This window comes from Pezoporus wallicus, unplaced genomic scaffold (assembly GCF_028554395.1).
Source record: "Pezoporus wallicus isolate ANWC-B61680 ecotype Strahan unplaced genomic scaffold, APGP_CSIRO_Pwel_v1 contig_6714, whole genome shotgun sequence".
Taxonomy (NCBI): Eukaryota; Metazoa; Chordata; class Aves; order Psittaciformes; family Psittacidae; genus Pezoporus; species Pezoporus wallicus.
In genome coordinates this window covers 2,711,520-2,729,761 of record NW_026637486.1, presented here as the reverse complement: position 1 = coordinate 2,729,761, position 18,242 = coordinate 2,711,520, and the positions used below count along the sequence as shown (strand labels likewise).

At 43.6% G+C, this 18,242-nt stretch overlaps 1 protein-coding gene across 2 annotated transcripts in view; it reads left to right on the top strand.

Annotated features, from left to right (window-relative positions):
* Positions 1-17,648, top strand: part of SPTBN1 (spectrin beta, non-erythrocytic 1) — a 94,193-nt gene extending 76,545 nt beyond the window's left edge. The window contains exons 26-35 of one of the 2 annotated variants that reach the window (XM_057405853.1): positions 1,873-2,117; positions 2,693-2,831; positions 3,887-3,971; positions 5,215-5,411; positions 6,482-6,594; positions 7,186-7,249; positions 12,378-12,616; positions 13,857-14,030; positions 15,774-15,816; positions 16,186-17,648. In XM_057405853.1, the coding sequence (XP_057261836.1) occupies positions 1,873-2,117; positions 2,693-2,831; positions 3,887-3,971; positions 5,215-5,411; positions 6,482-6,594; positions 7,186-7,249; positions 12,378-12,616; positions 13,857-14,030; positions 15,774-15,816; positions 16,186-16,401 (1,515 nt within the window). In that variant the 3' untranslated portion in view covers positions 16,402-17,648. Of the gene's footprint in view, positions 1-1,872; positions 2,118-2,692; positions 2,832-3,886; positions 3,972-5,214; positions 5,412-6,481; positions 6,595-7,185; positions 9,939-12,377; positions 12,617-13,856; positions 14,031-15,773; positions 15,817-16,185 lie in introns of those variants that run through there. The other variant, XM_057405854.1, reaches the window with a different exon arrangement.
* The last annotated feature ends 594 nt before the right edge of the window (positions 17,649-18,242 follow it).

Here is an 18,242-nt window from a genome sequence, read left to right as displayed (position 1 = left end):
TATTCCATTTCCTGCCCTTGGTTGAAGAGGAAACCATAAAGGCAGAGACCTTCTGTATTGATTTAAAAGCAAAGCGGCTCCGGGCAGTCTGAGCTTGCTGCGTGCTTAGGAGGGAGGAGATGGAGAGGCATGAGGGTAGCCTCAGAGGGCCTTTTTTGGATTGCCAACCACCAGAACACTGCATGGCTGATATGACTGGGAAATAGCTTCTATTTGAAGGAAAAAGGATTCATTTGACTCAACACACTGTCTCTTTAGTGAAGACATTGAACACATCCTAAATCTGTAAAGAATTCTTGATATACCAGAGGTAATATGAAATACAGGTTTCACATTCTTCTGTCCTTAACATTCTTCCTGCGTATTACATTAACTATGCTGAAAGCCACCTCAGATGTGCCTGCTCCTCACCTCATGTTCACCTTGGTGAAAGCAAGACACAACTATCCTGCCCCATGGAAGAGTTGTTATTCCAAAGGATACTTGGAGGGCAGGGACAAGTAAGAAGGGATGTGTAAGCCTGGCTGGGGTTTTGATTTGTTTGTTGGTTGGTTTTGGGGTTTGGTTTATGTGGTTCTTTGGTTTGGTTTTGTTTTGTTTCAAGTAAGCCCCAGCCAAAGCCTTTTCTGTCCTTTCGGAGAGGCAAAGGGAGTCCGAGACCTCCAGAGAGACCTTCTGACTCTCATGAACCTGGGCATTCTGACTTAACTATTGCTTTTCATGGTGCTCCCAACAGCAGTCTGAAAGGATTTCAGGTACATAGTCCAGGCTAAGATACTTAAAAGCAGCCACACTTGATCTAATTCTGCATCTTTTGAAACCAAACTGTGTTAAATAGAAGGTGGCAGCAGCTCATACAGACACAGGGGATTTCTAAACCAAAACCCCATGTTCAAGATGCCAGAATGAGATTTTGGAAGGGAACAAGTTGCTTAAGGAATGGAGGAATTACGACCGGCTACATTTATCCCAGTAGGAAAAGATGGCTTTTATGGCCAGCTGCCTGATTATGTTGCAATTAAATAGCTGTTTACACTAGAATAAAGGGGATATAGCCAGCATTTGATTTTCCAAGTGGTTTGCTTTCAGCAGCTGTAGATTTTATACATAAAATGGGAGACATTCACAAAACACCAATCCCAGCCTCTCCAAAAGGTAATTACAATCAAGACCTAAATGGAGGAATATGTAATCATAGCACAAAGCTGTGGTGGAAGCACTTAGGATCGGGTTTGGGTGAAACAGCATGAGCACCAAGATGGATCATTACGATAATGGCCTGATCTCTGTGACTGTAGCTAAAAGGTCTTTAATATGTTCAAAAGGAAAAGATAACATTATTAGATAAGAGCTAATCAAATGTTTCTTGTCTTGAAAAGTATGTGAAACAGTCAAGAAATAGCATTTGGTGTCCCAAGACAGCATTTGAAAGGAAAAGAGATTTCTAACAGTAGGCAGATCTTTGGATTTCCCAATTTTCTTGTCTTTGAAGGCATTATCTCCGTTTTTGACAAGTCATCTCTGCAGGTAGAGCAGTGGGTTTGATACAGGGGTTCCAGAGTGGTGGCATCGTCACTTGTGTGAGAGGAAGGAAAACTGATGATGACAATGGTCCCCTGTGCCCTGACATTTAACAGTCGACCTCTATTTGCACCCGTTTGGGCAGTGACAAATCTTTGCTATTTTGGGGCCCCTTGACCCCACAGTCTCCTCTAAGAAATATTCTCCTGGGGATGCACTGACTTTATAATAGAACAAACCTTTCCAGGCTTATATATATCTGCAGTGACTTCAGGAAGGTGAAGTAGCAGCTCACATGTCCCCATAGAGGTGTTCAAAGGCTTGATGCATTTCTCCCCTATAAAACCCCAGGTGAGACAGCTGCAGGAGGATGCTGCACGCCTTCAGGCTGCCTATGCTGGAGACAAAGCTGATGACATCCAGAAGAGGGAAAATGAGGTCTTGGAAGCATGGAAAGCACTGCTGGATGCCTGTGAGGGCCGCAGGGTGAGGCTGGTGGATACAGGAGACAAATTCCGCTTCTTCAGCATGGTTCGTGATCTCATGCTTTGGATGGAAGATGTTATCCGGCAGATAGAAGCCCAGGAAAAGCCAAGGTATGTGAAGGATCTCTCCTCCATTAGAAGATAAGGCTGCAGGTCAGTTGAGGGATATTTCATAGAATCCCAGACTGGTTTGGGTTGGAAGGGACCTTAAAGCTCATCCAGTTCCAACCCCTGCCAGGGGCAGGGACACCTTCCACTAGGACAGGATGCTCCAAGCCCCAGCCTGGCCTTGAACCCTGCTGGGGCACTTCCTTGTGTAGCCTGTGCCAAGGCCTCACCACAGTAAAGAATTTCTTCCTTATATCGAACCCAAATTTCCCCTGTTTAAGGTTTAACCCATAACCCCATGTCCTGTCACTACAGTCCCTGACGAAGAGTCCCTCTCCAGCATCCTTGTACCCCCTTCAGACACAGGAAGCTGCTATGAGGTCTCCATGCATCTTCTCTTCTCCAGGCTGAGCAGCCCCAGCTTTCTCAGCCTGTCTTCATGCAGCAATCCTGCTTCCTGAGCTGCAGACCCAGTCTAGGAATTGATATCCTTGTTGAACAGTTGTGTGCTAGTTGTTTGTAAGTGTAACAACTGTTCAATCTGCATTGCACGGTTCTGAGCATCTTGATCATTTCAGGGACGTTTCATCTGTTGAACTCCTCATGAACAATCACCAGGGAATCAAAGCAGAAATCGATGCCCGGAATGACAGCTTTACTACCTGCATCGAGCTCGGCAAATCTCTTCTGGCAAGGAAGCACTATGCATCAGAGGAGGTACCGTGCTTGCTGAACACCCAACCATTGCAGTGAGCTGCCTGGGTTCAGCTGGAGAAACTGGTGTTGTGTAACCTACAGATGAATAAGCTGTTTGTAATTCACTCCAGGGACTGTTGCACTTATTTGCTATTGTGAAATTCGTGTGTAATTTAACTCTGTGAGTTCATGTTGGGTAGCAGGGATGGCACCTAAATTTGAAGTATCATTTTCAGTCCAGGAAGTGCAAGGAAGCTGTTGCATTCAGTTGTGCATAAAGGAAGCTCTGGGATGTCTGTGTTGGGAAAGATGACTTCCCTGAGCAAGAGGAGAGGCCTTCTTCTTGTACAGGGGAACTGGAAGAGGCCTCCTAGGGGAAGGAGCAGGAGAGAGCTTATCACAGGGGGTAAATCCAGGAAATATTAAGAGTCAAAGGCCTTGATTTGTGTTCTGATTTGTCTAGGCCAGAGGATAGGGGCTTGACTTGTGTCTCTTCCTGCCTCCCTTTGATGGAGGGAGGAAGTTAAATGTTGTTAGATACTGCCCACTCTGGGAGGTGGTTCTGTCTGTGTCTGCATCACACACAGAGGATCCTGTGGAGTATCCTTGGGGAAGCAATTGCACAGGCACTGGGAGGCTTTGGGAGCCAGTATTCACCCTGAGAACAACCAGGGGTATTTGCTGCGTGTCAGTGTGCTGTTAGCACCAGTACCTGCAGGCTTCCTGTAGCATCCCTGAGCAAGCACATCTTGCACTACCTGCTAGAACATGAGCAGGAGATACAAGACGTAATTGCACCATTTAGATTTGTTTGCCTGTTACGCTTTCTTTTATCAACTACTCCTAGCGCTGTGGGCTTGAACAGACACCGGATGCTTATGCAAATGTGGTATTTCAATGCAAATGCCATATTTATTTATACTTAGAGGAGAAAAGCAGCTGTTGTCTGCATGGTTAAGTCACTTCCTGACAATCCAGCACAATGTGTTTTGCCTTGTGCCGGTGGTAAGGGCTTTCACAGTGTGGTGGGTGAGCCTGTGCTTGGGTAATGGTCCTGCTCTCTCCTCTCCATCCAGATCAAGGAAAAGCTGCTGCAGCTGACAGAGAAGAGAAAAGAAATGATCGACAAATGGGAAGACAGATGGGAGTGGCTGAGACTGAGTAAGGATGTGCTTGGGCTTCTTTTGGGCAGGGCCATGTCTTACTCTCACTTCCTTATGTCTTCTTGAGTGTGGAAAACACCTGCAGGTCCTTGTTTTTCTAATAACAGTGCTGGAAGGTGTGTTTGCACTGTGGTGACAGCAAGATTCACACCCAGGGATTGTAAAATAGAGGAGAATTTGAAACCGAGAAACCTGCAGCACAGGTCTTGCTCTGTATGATCAAATTTGGAGCTAGGTGAAATAGATCCGCTGTATTTTGCAGGTGTCACATTCCGACTGGGTTTCTGCAAAGGAGGCACTACTGAAAAACAGGGAGAAGTAAAGCCCTGCTGCCTTATGCATATAACATGTTACCTGCGTTATCCAAGAGCTTAGAATGTTGGTGAGCACTTCACTGACGGAAGGTGTGCTTTGAAACACTGCAGGGTTTTGCAGGCTTCACACCAGCAACAGCCCAGTTCTGATGCTCTTAACAAGATGATCCCCATCCGATGTACAGACCGGAGCCTTTGCAGAAGGCAGTTGTACAGTATCTCAAAACATACAGTGGCGTGTAGTCATTTTGTGGGGTTCTGGGCTGCTTCGGAGCCTCAGGAGGCTTTAGGAAATGCAGTAACATGGGCAGCTGTCCCTCAGGTTGGGTGGTCTTACCATATTCTTCATCAAAGGTGCTTCATCCTGTTCACAAAAGCAGTGGAAGTGTATTTTTCAGGTGTGAAGACAGAAAAGGAAGGAAACCTGGAACTGTAACGCTGTAGTCAAGCATCAAGTCCAGAAATACCACTTGCTAAAGGGAACTACAGCCTGCAGTCAGCTGTAGTCTGCTGCAGCTCTTCTGTAGACAGGGCAGTGGGGAAGAGAATCAGCAGAGAACAGATTTTGTACTCTGAAGTTAGTAGACTACAGCAGATTAGAACAAAAAGGAAACACTAAGCTTGCAAAGTCATAGCATCATAGAATAGTTTGGGTTGGAAGGGGCCTTCAAAGGTCGTCTGGTCCAACCCCCCTGCAATATAGTCTGTAGAAGAAGGGAAGGTGGGACTTCACTATTAGTTTTCCTCAAAGCAAAGCCAACAGCCTAAATTTCTGCCTTTAAAGTGACAGCTTGGTTAAGGACAATACTTGTCCAAGTACATTGGCTTTTCCCCTGAGCTGTGTTTAAGCACATGCAGAAGATGCCTCATGACTTTCCGTGCAGTTTGTGGCATGAATGGCGCTGATTCCCGTCTCTCTTTGCTCAGTTTTGGAGGTACACCAGTTCTCCAGAGACGCGAGCGTGGCTGAGGCCTGGCTGCTGGGGCAGGAGCCCTACCTCTCTAGTCGTGAGATAGGCCAGAGTGTTGATGAGGTGGAAAAACTGATCAAGCGGCACGAAGCCTTCGAGAAGTCCGCAGCTACCTGGGATGAGAGGTTTGCAGCACTGGAGCGGCTGACCACGGTGCGTGAGGGGCAGAGGAACTGCCGTGGCCATTCCCCTTTGGTTTGGTGCCAGCTGGTTGGTTGGAATAACTCCTGGCATCACCAGCCTAATCTCAGTTCATTGATCAACCTCAGGCTAAGGTTCATGTTCCCCACAATACTAAAACCCTCTCTGGTTAATTTAAACTCAGCAACCTGAAAGGGAAAAGCTTAATGATAAATGACCTCAGTAGTCAGTAAAAGCTCTCTTGAACCCAGGAGTGCTGAACCAGAAGCATTTTGCTCCAGCCTCCTGCCATGCAGGTTGTGCTGGTATAAAAAGGAAGGGGGATTCTGTGTGAAGAAGACTCAGATACAAACACTCAGCATGACTTTTGGTTAAGGTTGACAGTGTGAGGAGACAGTGATGGGGATGGGGGTTGACAGCAATGCTTGTTGTGTTTTGCCTGCCCCAGTACAAGGCTGCATTGTCCCCTGGGAAGACATAAGAAGTGAAAAAGCCCCAAGCACCCAGAGCACAGCTGCAGTGTCAGTGATTAATGCCTGGAGAGCATGTTGCCATCTCTGGAGAAGAATTCTACTTTAGACACCAGAATTGAAGTGATTTGATTTCTCACACACACTGAGCATCACAGCTGCAGACAGAATGGGCTGGAGTTGCTCAGCGTCTTCAGAACCAGGCTGGTTTTATTTAGGTGGTTGATTTCTGAGATTTGGATTGTTTGTGTGCATGGGAGGCACACAAGAGCATGTCACTTCTCAGTGTTTTGATAGCTTGGGCTGCTTGCTTGTTTGTCTGGGTTCTGATAAAATGAATGAGAAAGGAACCACACACAGACAGTGGTGAGCTGCTGCCCAGGCACTCCACTTGACGTTAAAGGCTCTGATACTGTGGGCCTTTACTGACAAATTCAGTGCAACAAACTTCACATAATTAATACTGTGCAAGACTGATGCCTTCAAATTTGATTCCATGTAACTTGAATTTCATTCATGTTTCAGAAAAAGTTGCAGTTATTTTTAGTTCCTAGAAATGCCCCTGAAAAATGAGCAGAGCTTTTAAATGCACCAAAACATTTCATTTCTCAGTTGGAACTGCTGGAAGTACGTCGACAACAGGAGGAAGAGGAGAGGAAGAGACAGCCTCCCACTCCAGAGCCCAGCCCAAAGGTTGCCGAGGATGCAGACTCCCAGCAGCAATGGTAAGCTGGGATGTGGGAAGCTGAACTGTGTTCTCAGACAGACTTCTCAGGCTGAGGATGTGTTGCAAAAGGAGAGCCTGGGGTTGTATGGTTTTAGAATGTGACCCCCATTAGAAGATGTGGTGGTTTATGGGGACAAGGCTTTTCTCAGGCACCTGAATTCACTCCTAAATGGAATCATCCGTGTTTTCATCGTGATGCAGTGTTACAGCTGCTGAAGTGTACCAGGCCCTAGAGTAAGAAAGCTGTTTTTACAGCTTCTGTGTTATGGATTAAAGTTTATGGACCATCTTGGCTTTCTTCTTGGGTGAGCATCAGTCACAAATAGATCTCAAGCCACGTCCATGGAACATTAACATTTATAGCATTACTCACGGGATAGGAGTAGGCTTATTTGTAAGGTAACTGTCAGAAAAGTCCATTTTGACCTCCCTTAACACTGGATTTATCCAGTTGGGCCTGAGGACTTTCAGAGCTGGCTGGAATTTCCAAGGAGTGCCATAGGCGGGGGGAAATGTCATTTTGGTGAAAGAGACGGGTGGCTTTCGAGAACACAATACAATGTCTTTCCTTTCTTCTCTCTCCCACCAGGGATGGCACAAAAGGAGAACAGGTTTCCCAAAATGGTTTGCCGTCAGACCAGGAATCTCCACGGGTTAGTTACCGCTCCCAAACCTACCAAAACTACAAAAACTTTATTAGCAGACGGACAGCCAATGACCGCTCGTGGTCTGGACTGTGACGTACAGAACCCTTTGCAGCAAAAGACACCTTTTTGTCAGTATGGTTTACTGGTACTGGTTTCATCTTTTGGCTTCAGATTTCCCTGCTGCTTTTCTCTTCCTTCCCATCAGTTGACTTCTATTGAATTAGCAGCCCCTTGGAGATATATTTGCTTCACTTTCCTCCATGTTTATTTGAATCTCCCCACTGACACTCAGTTGCTTTAAGGTGACACATTTATTTCATGTTATTTACTGTTGAGTTTTTCATGTCGCTAATAGTATTAAGATTTTCCAGCGAAAGCGTCCTTTATATGAGTAATTGAGATTTAATGAGATTACATCATAATGAAGAAGAGAACTAGAACCTGACAGGTATGACGCATCGAGTTATACTAACAGGTTTCAGCACGGCAACATTATTAAATCAGCTGCATTAGCAAGCGAGTTCTTTACAAGGCCAAAGATTACCCCTGCAAGTGAGCTCAGCAGCAGAGGCCGGGGGGGGATGGGAGAGCTGTAACTATTGACAAATAAAAGCCTTAAGGTTAGTTGTATAACATTCCATGCAGAATTGGACTCATTGACTGCAGAGAAAAATAAACGTGAAATAAAAACGTGAAAAATTAGATTTATCTTGGTATTTAGTCCTCCTGAAGAGTTGTGATCTTGCTGAATAGCTATTTTGGGGCCCCATTTTGCCTTGGTCCTGTTCGATTTACAGCAATTCAATTTCCTGACACTAGGGAGGCAGAGGTATAAATGAGAGCAGGGTGCAGACCCCTATGGAAAGGTTGTGATGCTTTTCTTTAAAAACCAAATAAAACACATTGGTCTAAGATCCCAGCTCTCGATTTTCTATAGGTGTAGGCTAAATGGTCCATGCCTTACTCATTCCTTCTTGATAGGGGAGTCAGGATACATGCCAATAATCTTCATGTGCAGCCATACAAATACCAGTACCTATGTATATATAGTTAACACTACACAGTAGCCGAGCGCCTACCTCTCTGTTGCCTTTCTGCAAAGCCTCCTTGTTTCAGTTCATGCCTGGAGTGGTGAGAAAAACGACACTTCTTTTCCTTCTGCTTCTGGGGCTGTCTCTGAGGGGTGTTAAGTGCAGGAAAGGCGCCTGGCAGGCTCAGATCAGTGGGGTTTAGAGCTCTTGCCAGTACCGCAAAGGAAACGTGGGTCCCAGTGTAGGGCTCCGGGAGGAAATGCCTTTCAGTGTAAGTTTATCTTTCAGGTGGCCCAGCCCAGTTACTTTGGGTCTGCGCACAGGCTCTGTCAGTGCTCTAGGACACTAAGCAGTCCTACCTTTCTCTTTCTTTAAATAAAGCCTTTTGGTTCATCTTTACTATTACATTTTGAAGTGAGCTCTCTCTGGAACCTTCTAATGTTTATGACATTATATAGAGTTGTAGCAAGGAACATGAGGTGGCCTGCAGATCATCATCATCATCTTGGTTACCACAGCCTTACACATCCCCTATTTGCTTCTTTCTTATGTTAGTTTTTATTTTATGACATGATACACAACACATTTTCATGTTCATCTTCGCCATCTGCACTTCAGGCTTCCATAAGAGCTCTTTAGCTCAGTTCACAGAACCAAGTGTTGCAACACATCAGGTGTACACAGCCGTATATTTATTATGTATTATCTCTGATTTGAGGCACAAGATAATGCTGCTCTCGATCAGAATTTCAACTTCTGCCAACTAGCTGAGCAGTGCAGCTGAATTGCTCTGTATTGGCTGAGCTTGCAAAGCGAGGAAGGTGATTGAAAGGGTGTGCTTCGGTGATTGTACTTTTGCTGTAACTTGTCTTTCCACTTCATGATGCATGTGTTTTTTTCTTTCGTCAGGATAACAACATAGAGCTTCTTAATGCTTTTTAAAACTCCATGTAGATTTATGCAGATGATCTGGTGACTACCCACACCAGTGCTGGCTCTCTGTGCCTGTAAGAGTGTGACAGTTCTCAGAGCAGTATAGCTGTAGCTTGAGACTCCACCATCTGGGAAGCCTTCAGATGTATTCTGGCTATAAAGTAGTCTGTAAAAGTAATTTCTATAGATAAACTTTTTTCCTTGTGTTAGTACACTTATATATGAAAATTATACTTTATGACGAAGAAAACCTTATTAAGTCATTGATTCAGGTCATCACTGTAGGCACTAGAAGAGTTAAGATTTCATCTCTTTACTATAGGCTGTAGTACCGGCTCAAAACATTAAAATGGCACTTTTTTAAATGGCCAGAGCAATAGAAAGCTATCATTTGTCTGCATCTGAAAAAGGCAGATAACATCTCTATTATTTAAGCTGTGGTGCAGAGACTTAACTTGATGAACTGAATATAATGTGGCACCGAGGGGATATCTCCAGTCATTGTCACCAGCTGTCTTGTTGCATGTTGTAGTCCCCATTTAAGTATCTCAAAAGTAGCGTCTAGCCACTAAAGCACTTGCAACTAACCTCTCAGTCACGATTAAGAAAACTGTGTCCATGTTTGTGGTAACTGTTTTGTTGTAACAGTACAGTTTGCTATTGATGTTTGTCCTCCGTTGCATTGTCTCTGCATGCTCGATGCACGTTTCCATTAAAGTTTGTTCAGCTCCTGTTTTTTTCTCCATTTTTCATGACACATTCTTGCAGAGCTGTTTATGATCCAGATTCATTTTGCTTGTTTTCTGTTAATTGTAGATAACACATGAAAAGGAAATAAAACCCGAAAGAGCCTCAGAAAAGCTTTTCATAGCCCTTTTACAATCAGTAGCATTTTAAGTAGAAGTTACAGGTGTGATGATGTGATTAAAGCTGCCAGTTATCTTCTAAAAGCACAGGGTTGCAGATTGCAGTGCTGAATTACATGTTATTTCCCATTCAATCACGTTCAGTAGCTGTGCAGTGCCTGCTGTTAGAAACTGGTTTGGTTTACTGAAGATTAGTGGTTACAGGCCCCCCAAATCAGTAGTATTTTCACATCTTGCTGGTATCACTACAGAAAACATGCTACTTTCAGCATCATTTTAGGTAACAGCTACTTGTGGGTAGTTGATGCAAGTTGTTGAGATGAGTTACTGTGATCTATGTAATTCCTTATTGCTGGGAACAAAGGGTTCGTGTATGTCAGAGGGGGTCCAGCCAGTTGAAAAACAGAGTTTGAAGCTCAGGAGCTGTCACTGATCAGGAAGCTTTGGAAAGGGCTGTCCTTGGACATGACCTGTTGGCCACCAGTGACCAGCGCTGCTGCTGAGGGATCAGTTGAGCTTTTTTGGTGAATCACTGGTTGGTTGTTACACTCCTTATGTTATAGTGGCTGTGCTGGCAGTGTTTGGATGGTCTTCAGCTCATCTATTTACCCTTTCTCCCCATCAATGCAGCATTTTTGTTACATTTTGAGATTTGGATACAAATAGTGAGGTTTGATGGCTTAGATTCATCCTAATTGTGAAGAAGCAGTGTCAATCATTTTTGCTTCCACTGAATAACAGTGCAGGGCACAGGTTCCCTCTTACAAACCTAGGCTACATGTCTTTAGGGACAGAGCAAAATAGCTATGACTGAAGTGGAATGTGAGCTGTGATTCTTTCCCTGTTTCAGTGGTGTAGTGTCTGTACTCTGGAGATTTAGATTGCTTAAAGGCAGTTAACCAACCCTTCCCATATTCGTAGCAAGTTGGCACTTAGCTCTTCCTAGGTCAATACATGAGGTACAAAGGTGGGAGGTACAATGACATTTACTTGGCAGGTATGAGAAGTTCTAGCAAAGAGTGGCAAAATTTGGTTTGTTGCATAATAATTCGGCTGCTTTTGAATTGTCCAGGCCATGTGCAGAAGTGGGAATGTCTAATTATTGTGCCATTCACAAATACCTGCTTGTCTGCATAAAACCAGTCCAGAATGTTTGTAATCTACTAGAGCATTAGCAGCACTAAGCTTTAGTAACTTGCTAATAATAATAATAATGATAATACACACTGGTTGTGTAACTCCTGAGCTGCTACCTATGGCTCTACATGTCAAAGTAATGGTACAAGAAAAACCAAAAAAACTGGGACCAAGCTGCATTTCAAAAGTTTATAGCCATTAGGATTCCAATTTAAATGATTTTGGGATGAATGGCTCCTGAAGACGTCGACAGCTTGACCAGTCAGAGCTGCTGGAATCATGGCTGCTCTCTAGGCTATCTCGATCACAGTGCGACAGGCAACGCGATCAACAAAGCAAGTGATGGGCAAGGCCTTGGTTCTGTCTTTGTTTGGGGGTAAATAGCTGTGTGATGTTGTGTGACTGTGGTGGTTTTCAGTTCCTTTAACAACAATCCAAATCCACCTAATAACGCAAGTCTGAAACAGACCTTGATAAATTGACACGTGACCTCATTTCCCTTGTCTCTATAAGATCCAATATCCTAACTGGGATGGTGGAGATGAAATGCATGGTGTAATCTCTCTAATTCCTGCATGTTTTGATTTTGTTGTGTCCCGAGGGGAATGGGGAAAGGAGCTTTTACAGAAACAAATGAATTGCATGCGTTTTTGTAAATGCTCCTGGGTAACTTTGACAGATTTTTCTGCTGGCTCCTAGTTTAATACCTTTTATGGACTTTTAATACCCCAGTAATGCCATAAATGTACTTAAGGTGGCTGATGTGTATAACTTCTACTGTTCCTCTAGGTTTGCAGAAAGTGTGATTGTTACTGTCCCAAACATTGGAGTACTTAGCAACAGAATTGAATGCTCTCATTTTAGGAGTAACAATATACAAAAGAATGCAAATTGACCAGCAGAGCAAAGCACAGTAAAATTCACACTGATGTTTAGCTGCTCTTATTTTCCCATCTCTCCACCTATAAAATGGGTACTAATCCGTTCCTACCTTCTAATTTCCTTGGCCTTCTGTGTCTCCATGGAGTGTGAGAAAGAACTTATTGGCCTGTGTCATTCTCCAGGCAAAGTTTATACACAGCCACGTTGTGCAGGGAAACAGATTAACTGCAAGATACCCCAGTGCTGTGAGGCTTTGAGCTGAACATTTTCTTCACTGTTCCTTAGGTGGCAGAAACTGCAGATACAAACGAAATGGTCAATGGAGCTGCAGAGCAAAGGACAAGTTCGAAAGAGTCTAGTCCTGTTCCATCTCCAACGGCAGACCGCAAAGCCAAGGCTGCCATTCAGGCCCAGACTGCTGCTACCCTACCAGCCAAAACACAGGAGATGCCTTCAGCTCAGATGGAGGGCTTCTTACATCGCAAACATGAATGGGAGACACACAGCAAGAAAGCCTCAAGCAGGTAAAGTCCTTGCTGCCTCATGTGAACTCACCAAGATGTAAAACAGTAAATGTGGTCCCTGCTGCTGTTGTTCTCTCACAGCTCCTAAAGACCTCTCAAGCTTCTGCTCCTGTTGTTGTAGGAACTGCATTTGTGGTTAAATGGTGTATTTGATGGAGGTCTAAAGATACATGGTGGAGAAAGCAGTGTTAGCCATATTTGGAAGGTGGAAAACTGAGGCATAAAGATACCATGATTTTCCCACTTCGCACGGTGAATTTGTGGCAGTAGTGGGATTTGAATCCAGAGCTCTCAAGAAAAGAAAAACACGTAGGTGTGAGACTAGAAATGTCCATATTCTTCTGACATTTTCTGTTTGCACATTAGCACTTTCCACCTACTCTGTAAGCTGTGCAGAAGAGAAAAGCGGGTGAAGATGATTTGTGTGCCTTAGTTGATTCCATTCCTAAGGGCCCAATCCTGCCATTCTGAAAGATGCAAAACTGCTGAGGTTTCTGTCTGCACTGGAAAAGCAGACCAGGGTCATTTCTGACCTGAGAGAGCTCTTGAAACCAGATTTAATGGCTTGGCTGACAAGGAAAGTGTTGACTAGCAAGTGGTGAACCATACCAGTATCTGAGGGATTTGATAGGAGGTGAAGTAGTGTGCAGACCACAGATGTGTACAGTGCTACCTGATTTTTGTTCAGCTTTAGCCGTTCACACCAGAGAACTACTCTGAGGCACTGTCAGCCACCAATACTAACACGCAGGGACTCTTGTTTCTAGTAATCATTGATTCTTCAAGCTGTATTAGAGAATGAGGCAGATGCTGCCACCAAGAGTATTTGTACCAAGCCAGGATTTCACTCGCATGCAGTCCATTTGTTAGTTTGCAGCACAAAGAGAATTCCTACAATAAAGCAGAGTCATTGAAAGGTCAATCAGTGTCTCTCCCAACTATGGAAACTGCCCAGTCTGCCTAACAGGCCTCCCACTGTTGGGCTATGCTGATGTACTGTCGCAGGGAGCTCTGGAAATCTCTATTCCGTCTGGCTCAAAGTCAGTGTTTTTGTCCTGAAGCTGTGCTTTTGTGAGAGAATTTGCTGTCTGCAGTTGACAGGACAGTGCAGGCTGTATTCACATCCTCACACTGAACCCGTCCCAATTATCTTACAGAAGTAATTGTATTTGGTTTCTCCACTTCTGCAAGTAAGGGCATTAGATTTATAAACACTTCTGTTGTTTTCTGTGTCTTGAAGATCATGGCATAATGTGTACTGTGTCATAAACAACCAAGAGATGGGCTTCTACAAGGATTCAAAAGCTGCTGCTTCTGGTATCCCCTACCACAATGAGATTCCTGTCAGCTTGAAGGAAGCGGTCTGTGAAATAGCGGTCGATTATAAGAAGAAAAAGCATGTGTTCAAGCTAAGGTAAACCCCCTGGAGCATCCTGCTGTTAGTAGAAGTTGTGGTGGGTGTAATCACTTTGCAGGTTCATGGGAGGATGCAGCCAAAGAACCCAACATGGATATTAACGGCAGTATCTGCTTTTGTTAACAAGCTCTCCACCGTGGTAAAACATGGTGTATTTATCCAGCACAATGCAGTATCAAAACAACCCCTGTGCTTTAGTTGTGGCTGGGACAAGACCAGATGTGTATGCCTGAAGTCAGGAGCCTGCATTTACAATGCAGCTTTTCAGCTGCTCCCTTTGGAGTTCATTGAAAAGAGCTTAATGTTCTTGGTTCTGCTCTTCTCAGAATCAAGCCTCTTAACTTTTCAGTGTGAACTTAGGATGCTACTGAAGACATCTATCACGTTTTCAGTCTACAATATGTAGTTACAATTAGAAGTACGTGAAGAACTTGTTGTTCAAAGGTTAAGAAAAAAATAAGGCTTTTCCTTCTGGAATCCTCTAAAGAGGGTAGACTCCATATCTGGAGAAGTTTGCTTTATGGCAAATATATAGGGAATATTTAGGGAAATGTAGCTGTCTTGAAGACAGGCCTGCAGCTGTGTGATTCATCCTGTAGACTATTTTAAGCATCTCTGAATTGATAGTGTGAGGATTTGCTCTTCCACAAACAAAGTTAGGCAGAAAAATCAATTGCCCTTCTCTTCCCTGTACCCTGCCACCCGCATCAGGCCTCTCAAGTAATGGCACGTAGCGTATTTCCTTTGCTCATTCTCATTAGGAGAGTCCCCAGAGAGTTCACCAGCAAATGGTCATGGCAAATCTGCCTCTCCATGCTGAGAGGGGGATGTTGTGAACATGCAAGGGGCTCTCTTCTACAAAGGCTGTGGTCTTTACAGACCTCATGTGCAGGCAGACCTCTCACAGGAAGGTCCAGTTGGATCTCTAGAGGGCATGATATAAATACTGCTCTTTGTTTTTTAAAGAAGCAAGGCATAAGGATATTCTTCCTATTGTCTGTCTGTCTGTCTGCACTCTTACTTTACAGTTTAATACTTAATTTAATTTACAAAGAGAATTTTAAATGCTTTGGTTTTAGGGGGAAAGATTCGGAAGCCTGAAACTCAGCTCCCACTCACCCGGCCTCCTCCTTGTTCACCTGATCTGGTGTTATTCAGTCTGGTTTTTAATTAATATGTATCTTCATATACACTGTTAAATGTCTCCCAGTTAAACCATCTGAGTAAAATCAGCACAGAAGGGAGACTCCAGCCTTCAGTAGGAGAAGAGGCAGCTACTCATAAATAATGCACACTATAGTATCTTGAGTCATCACAAGTAGCTACAACAGCAGAGCAACTGCAGAATTTTCTAGGTTCCTACAAAAAGCCACAAAAGCTCTGGGTGTTGTCTGTGACTTCTGTCCTATGAAAGTATTGAGTGAACTTTTACACTGGTTTTGGCAAAAGAGATCTGCCCGAAACGGCAGTCATCAGCTGCAGAAGGTCACAACCCTGCCATGCCTCTTGACATAGTGGAGCACATCCATAACACACACAGTGTGTGTGGCTGCCTCTGTGTCACAGCGCAAGATACCAGACCAGGAGTAGCTGGGGTGTATTTGTGTGCATGGAGGTGTTAGGACTGTCCCCTGCAGGCCCATGTGTCTCAGTCTCATTGTGTACAGTAGCTAAACAAGCAGGAGTTGAAGCGATGTGACTACTACCAAGCTAAATTTGCGGTGGTTGTTTTCTTTGCAGATTGACCGATGGCAATGAATACCTCTTCCAAGCCAAAGACGATGTAAGTTTGTTTTCCTTATGGTTTCTTACTGATGTGATATCTGTACTGTTGTGCAACAGGAAAAAAACAGCTGCTGGGAGCTCAGGGACACGCTTTAATTTCTTGGTCTTCAGTCTTGCGTGTATGTGTGTGTAACGTGTAGAGTCAGAAGCTCCCACTGGCACCACCAGGGCAGCAGGGATTTTTATCTAAATATAAATGTCTAGATGTCTTCTGCAGGTGTGTAACCAGAGGAGTAAGTGCCAGGTGATGGGTTAGGAACTGCGTTTCCTTTCATTTCCCACTTCTCTCTATTCCCTTTCACAATACTGAGTGAACTAGAGAGGGTGCGTGATTGTAACAGCTTTCTGCCTTTGGGGCTTCTTGAAGGAGGAGATGAACACGTGGATTCAGGCCATCACATCCGCTATCTCTTCTGACAAAATCGAAGTGTCCCCGACTACCCAGAGCACTCCAGCCTCCAGCCGTGCCCAGACCTTGCCTGCCAGCGTCACGATAACCAGCGAGTCCAGTCCGGGCAAGCGGGAGAAAGACAAGGAGAAAGACAAGGAGAAAAGATTCAGCCTTTTTGGTAAAAAGAAGTGAACTCCATCTCCACACACTGCACTTCTCTGACCGTTCCAGTGGAATTCCAGCATGCGAGCTCAGAACCAATACGTTACTCTCTGTGCCTCATGTTCCTCAATGTGATTGACATTTTTTTATTTATAGAGCGTTTTAAAATAAAAAGCCAACAAAAAAAAAAAAAACCCAGAATCTAAAGTTCCAAACGTATGAGGTGCATTGGGCAGCTTCTGCAGGAGAGCGAGGACCAGGTTTTGGGGGTTTGTTTTGGGGAGGGGGGGTGTTTTTGTTTTGTTTTTGTTTTTTTTTAAATGAAGTTAATGTAGATTAGATCTTAATATTTAAACTGTTCCTCAATTTTGTGAGGCTGTCTTGGAAAATAACCCACTCCTAGTGCTATTGGTATGCAAGGCAGCGGTGCTTTCGAATCTACTGTGCACATCAAAGCCCAATGTACAAACTCTCAAACGCGTTCACTCCCATCTAAGGTTGTTATGCTGAGTCTTGACTAGTGGAGCCTCCCATTCCAACTCTAGCCTTTATTAAAATGATAGTGTATTACCTTTGCCGTAACAGAGTGCGGGTTTGCATTAACTTACAGACAAACCATTTCTACCTTGGCGTTGGTTATTAACACAACCTGAAGCTTTTCTGCATCGAGTACGACAGATGAGAATGTTGGTGTACAAGACACATGAGCAGGCTGATACCGTTTTAAATAATCTGTAATTTCCAATTCTTTTTTTTTTTTTGCTGAAATACATTATATTGTATGTTTCAGATAATTCTAGTACAAAGTATAATAAGACTAGATGTATAATAAACCCTTAAAAATCATTGATAAGTGTAAAAGTGAAACTGAAGCATTTACTGGAAAAGTAATGTTACTCAAATGGTTACTTGCTTGTCAGCTGCAGCACTGTGTGTTATAATTTTGCTACATTACTTGCTATTTGATACATAGTGTGCATTTCTCTGTCACTGTAACTATTGTAATGAAAAGATTTTCATCTTACTGCACAATCAGAAATTACATTTAATAGGAATGAACTTTCAATGACTGGGCCTGTAGTCGAGAGTAGTACTGGAACTGGCTTTCAGTTGTATCGAACTGTACCTCTAGACTTTTACCCTATCTGTTAAATATATGCGATGTCATTAAATGCTTTTAAAACTAAATATGCTGGTTAAGTTTCTTATTTCGTTTCTGATGATGTTAAATCATGATTTTGAAAGAGGATCAAAAATAAAGTTATTTTAAAATGTCATCTCTCCTGTGCACTGAAAATGATGTCTTCATGTAATTCCTTTTTTGTGTGCTGAAGTTCATACTGAAATGGTTGTTTTCTTTCTTCCTGCTGTTCTTTCCCTTCCCTTTCCCTTCGCCTCCTGCAAACTCTGTAATTTACCAAGGGCTTGTTGTCCTGCCCAGTTTAATCTCAGTGGGGTTTTATGTCAGTTATTAAATACCTCCCTTAAGGGACAGCCTCAGCTGCACTCTGGTGGTGACGCGTGTTTAACACAGCGATGATGATTCCAAAGCTCACCAGTTCCTCAGTGTTGTCAGCATTTCAAAGACCAGCATCTTTCCAGAATTATCTTTACCTTGGATGTGATCTAGGGAGTCACCTAAAAGGAATAGCTTCAGGAAGCCCTCATACACATTAGGAGTTTCAAAACTAAATGTAAAGAACGTGGTGTTTAACTTTTTACCATTATTAAAATACACTCAAATATAATTATAGCTGGAAAACAGATAAACCACAAACTAATGTGTTTCCAAGTGATGTTTTCCTGAGCATGTGGCCATGTCTTGATTCTTTTCATGGACTATACTGTGTTTTCTTGTTTTCCAGAGGTTT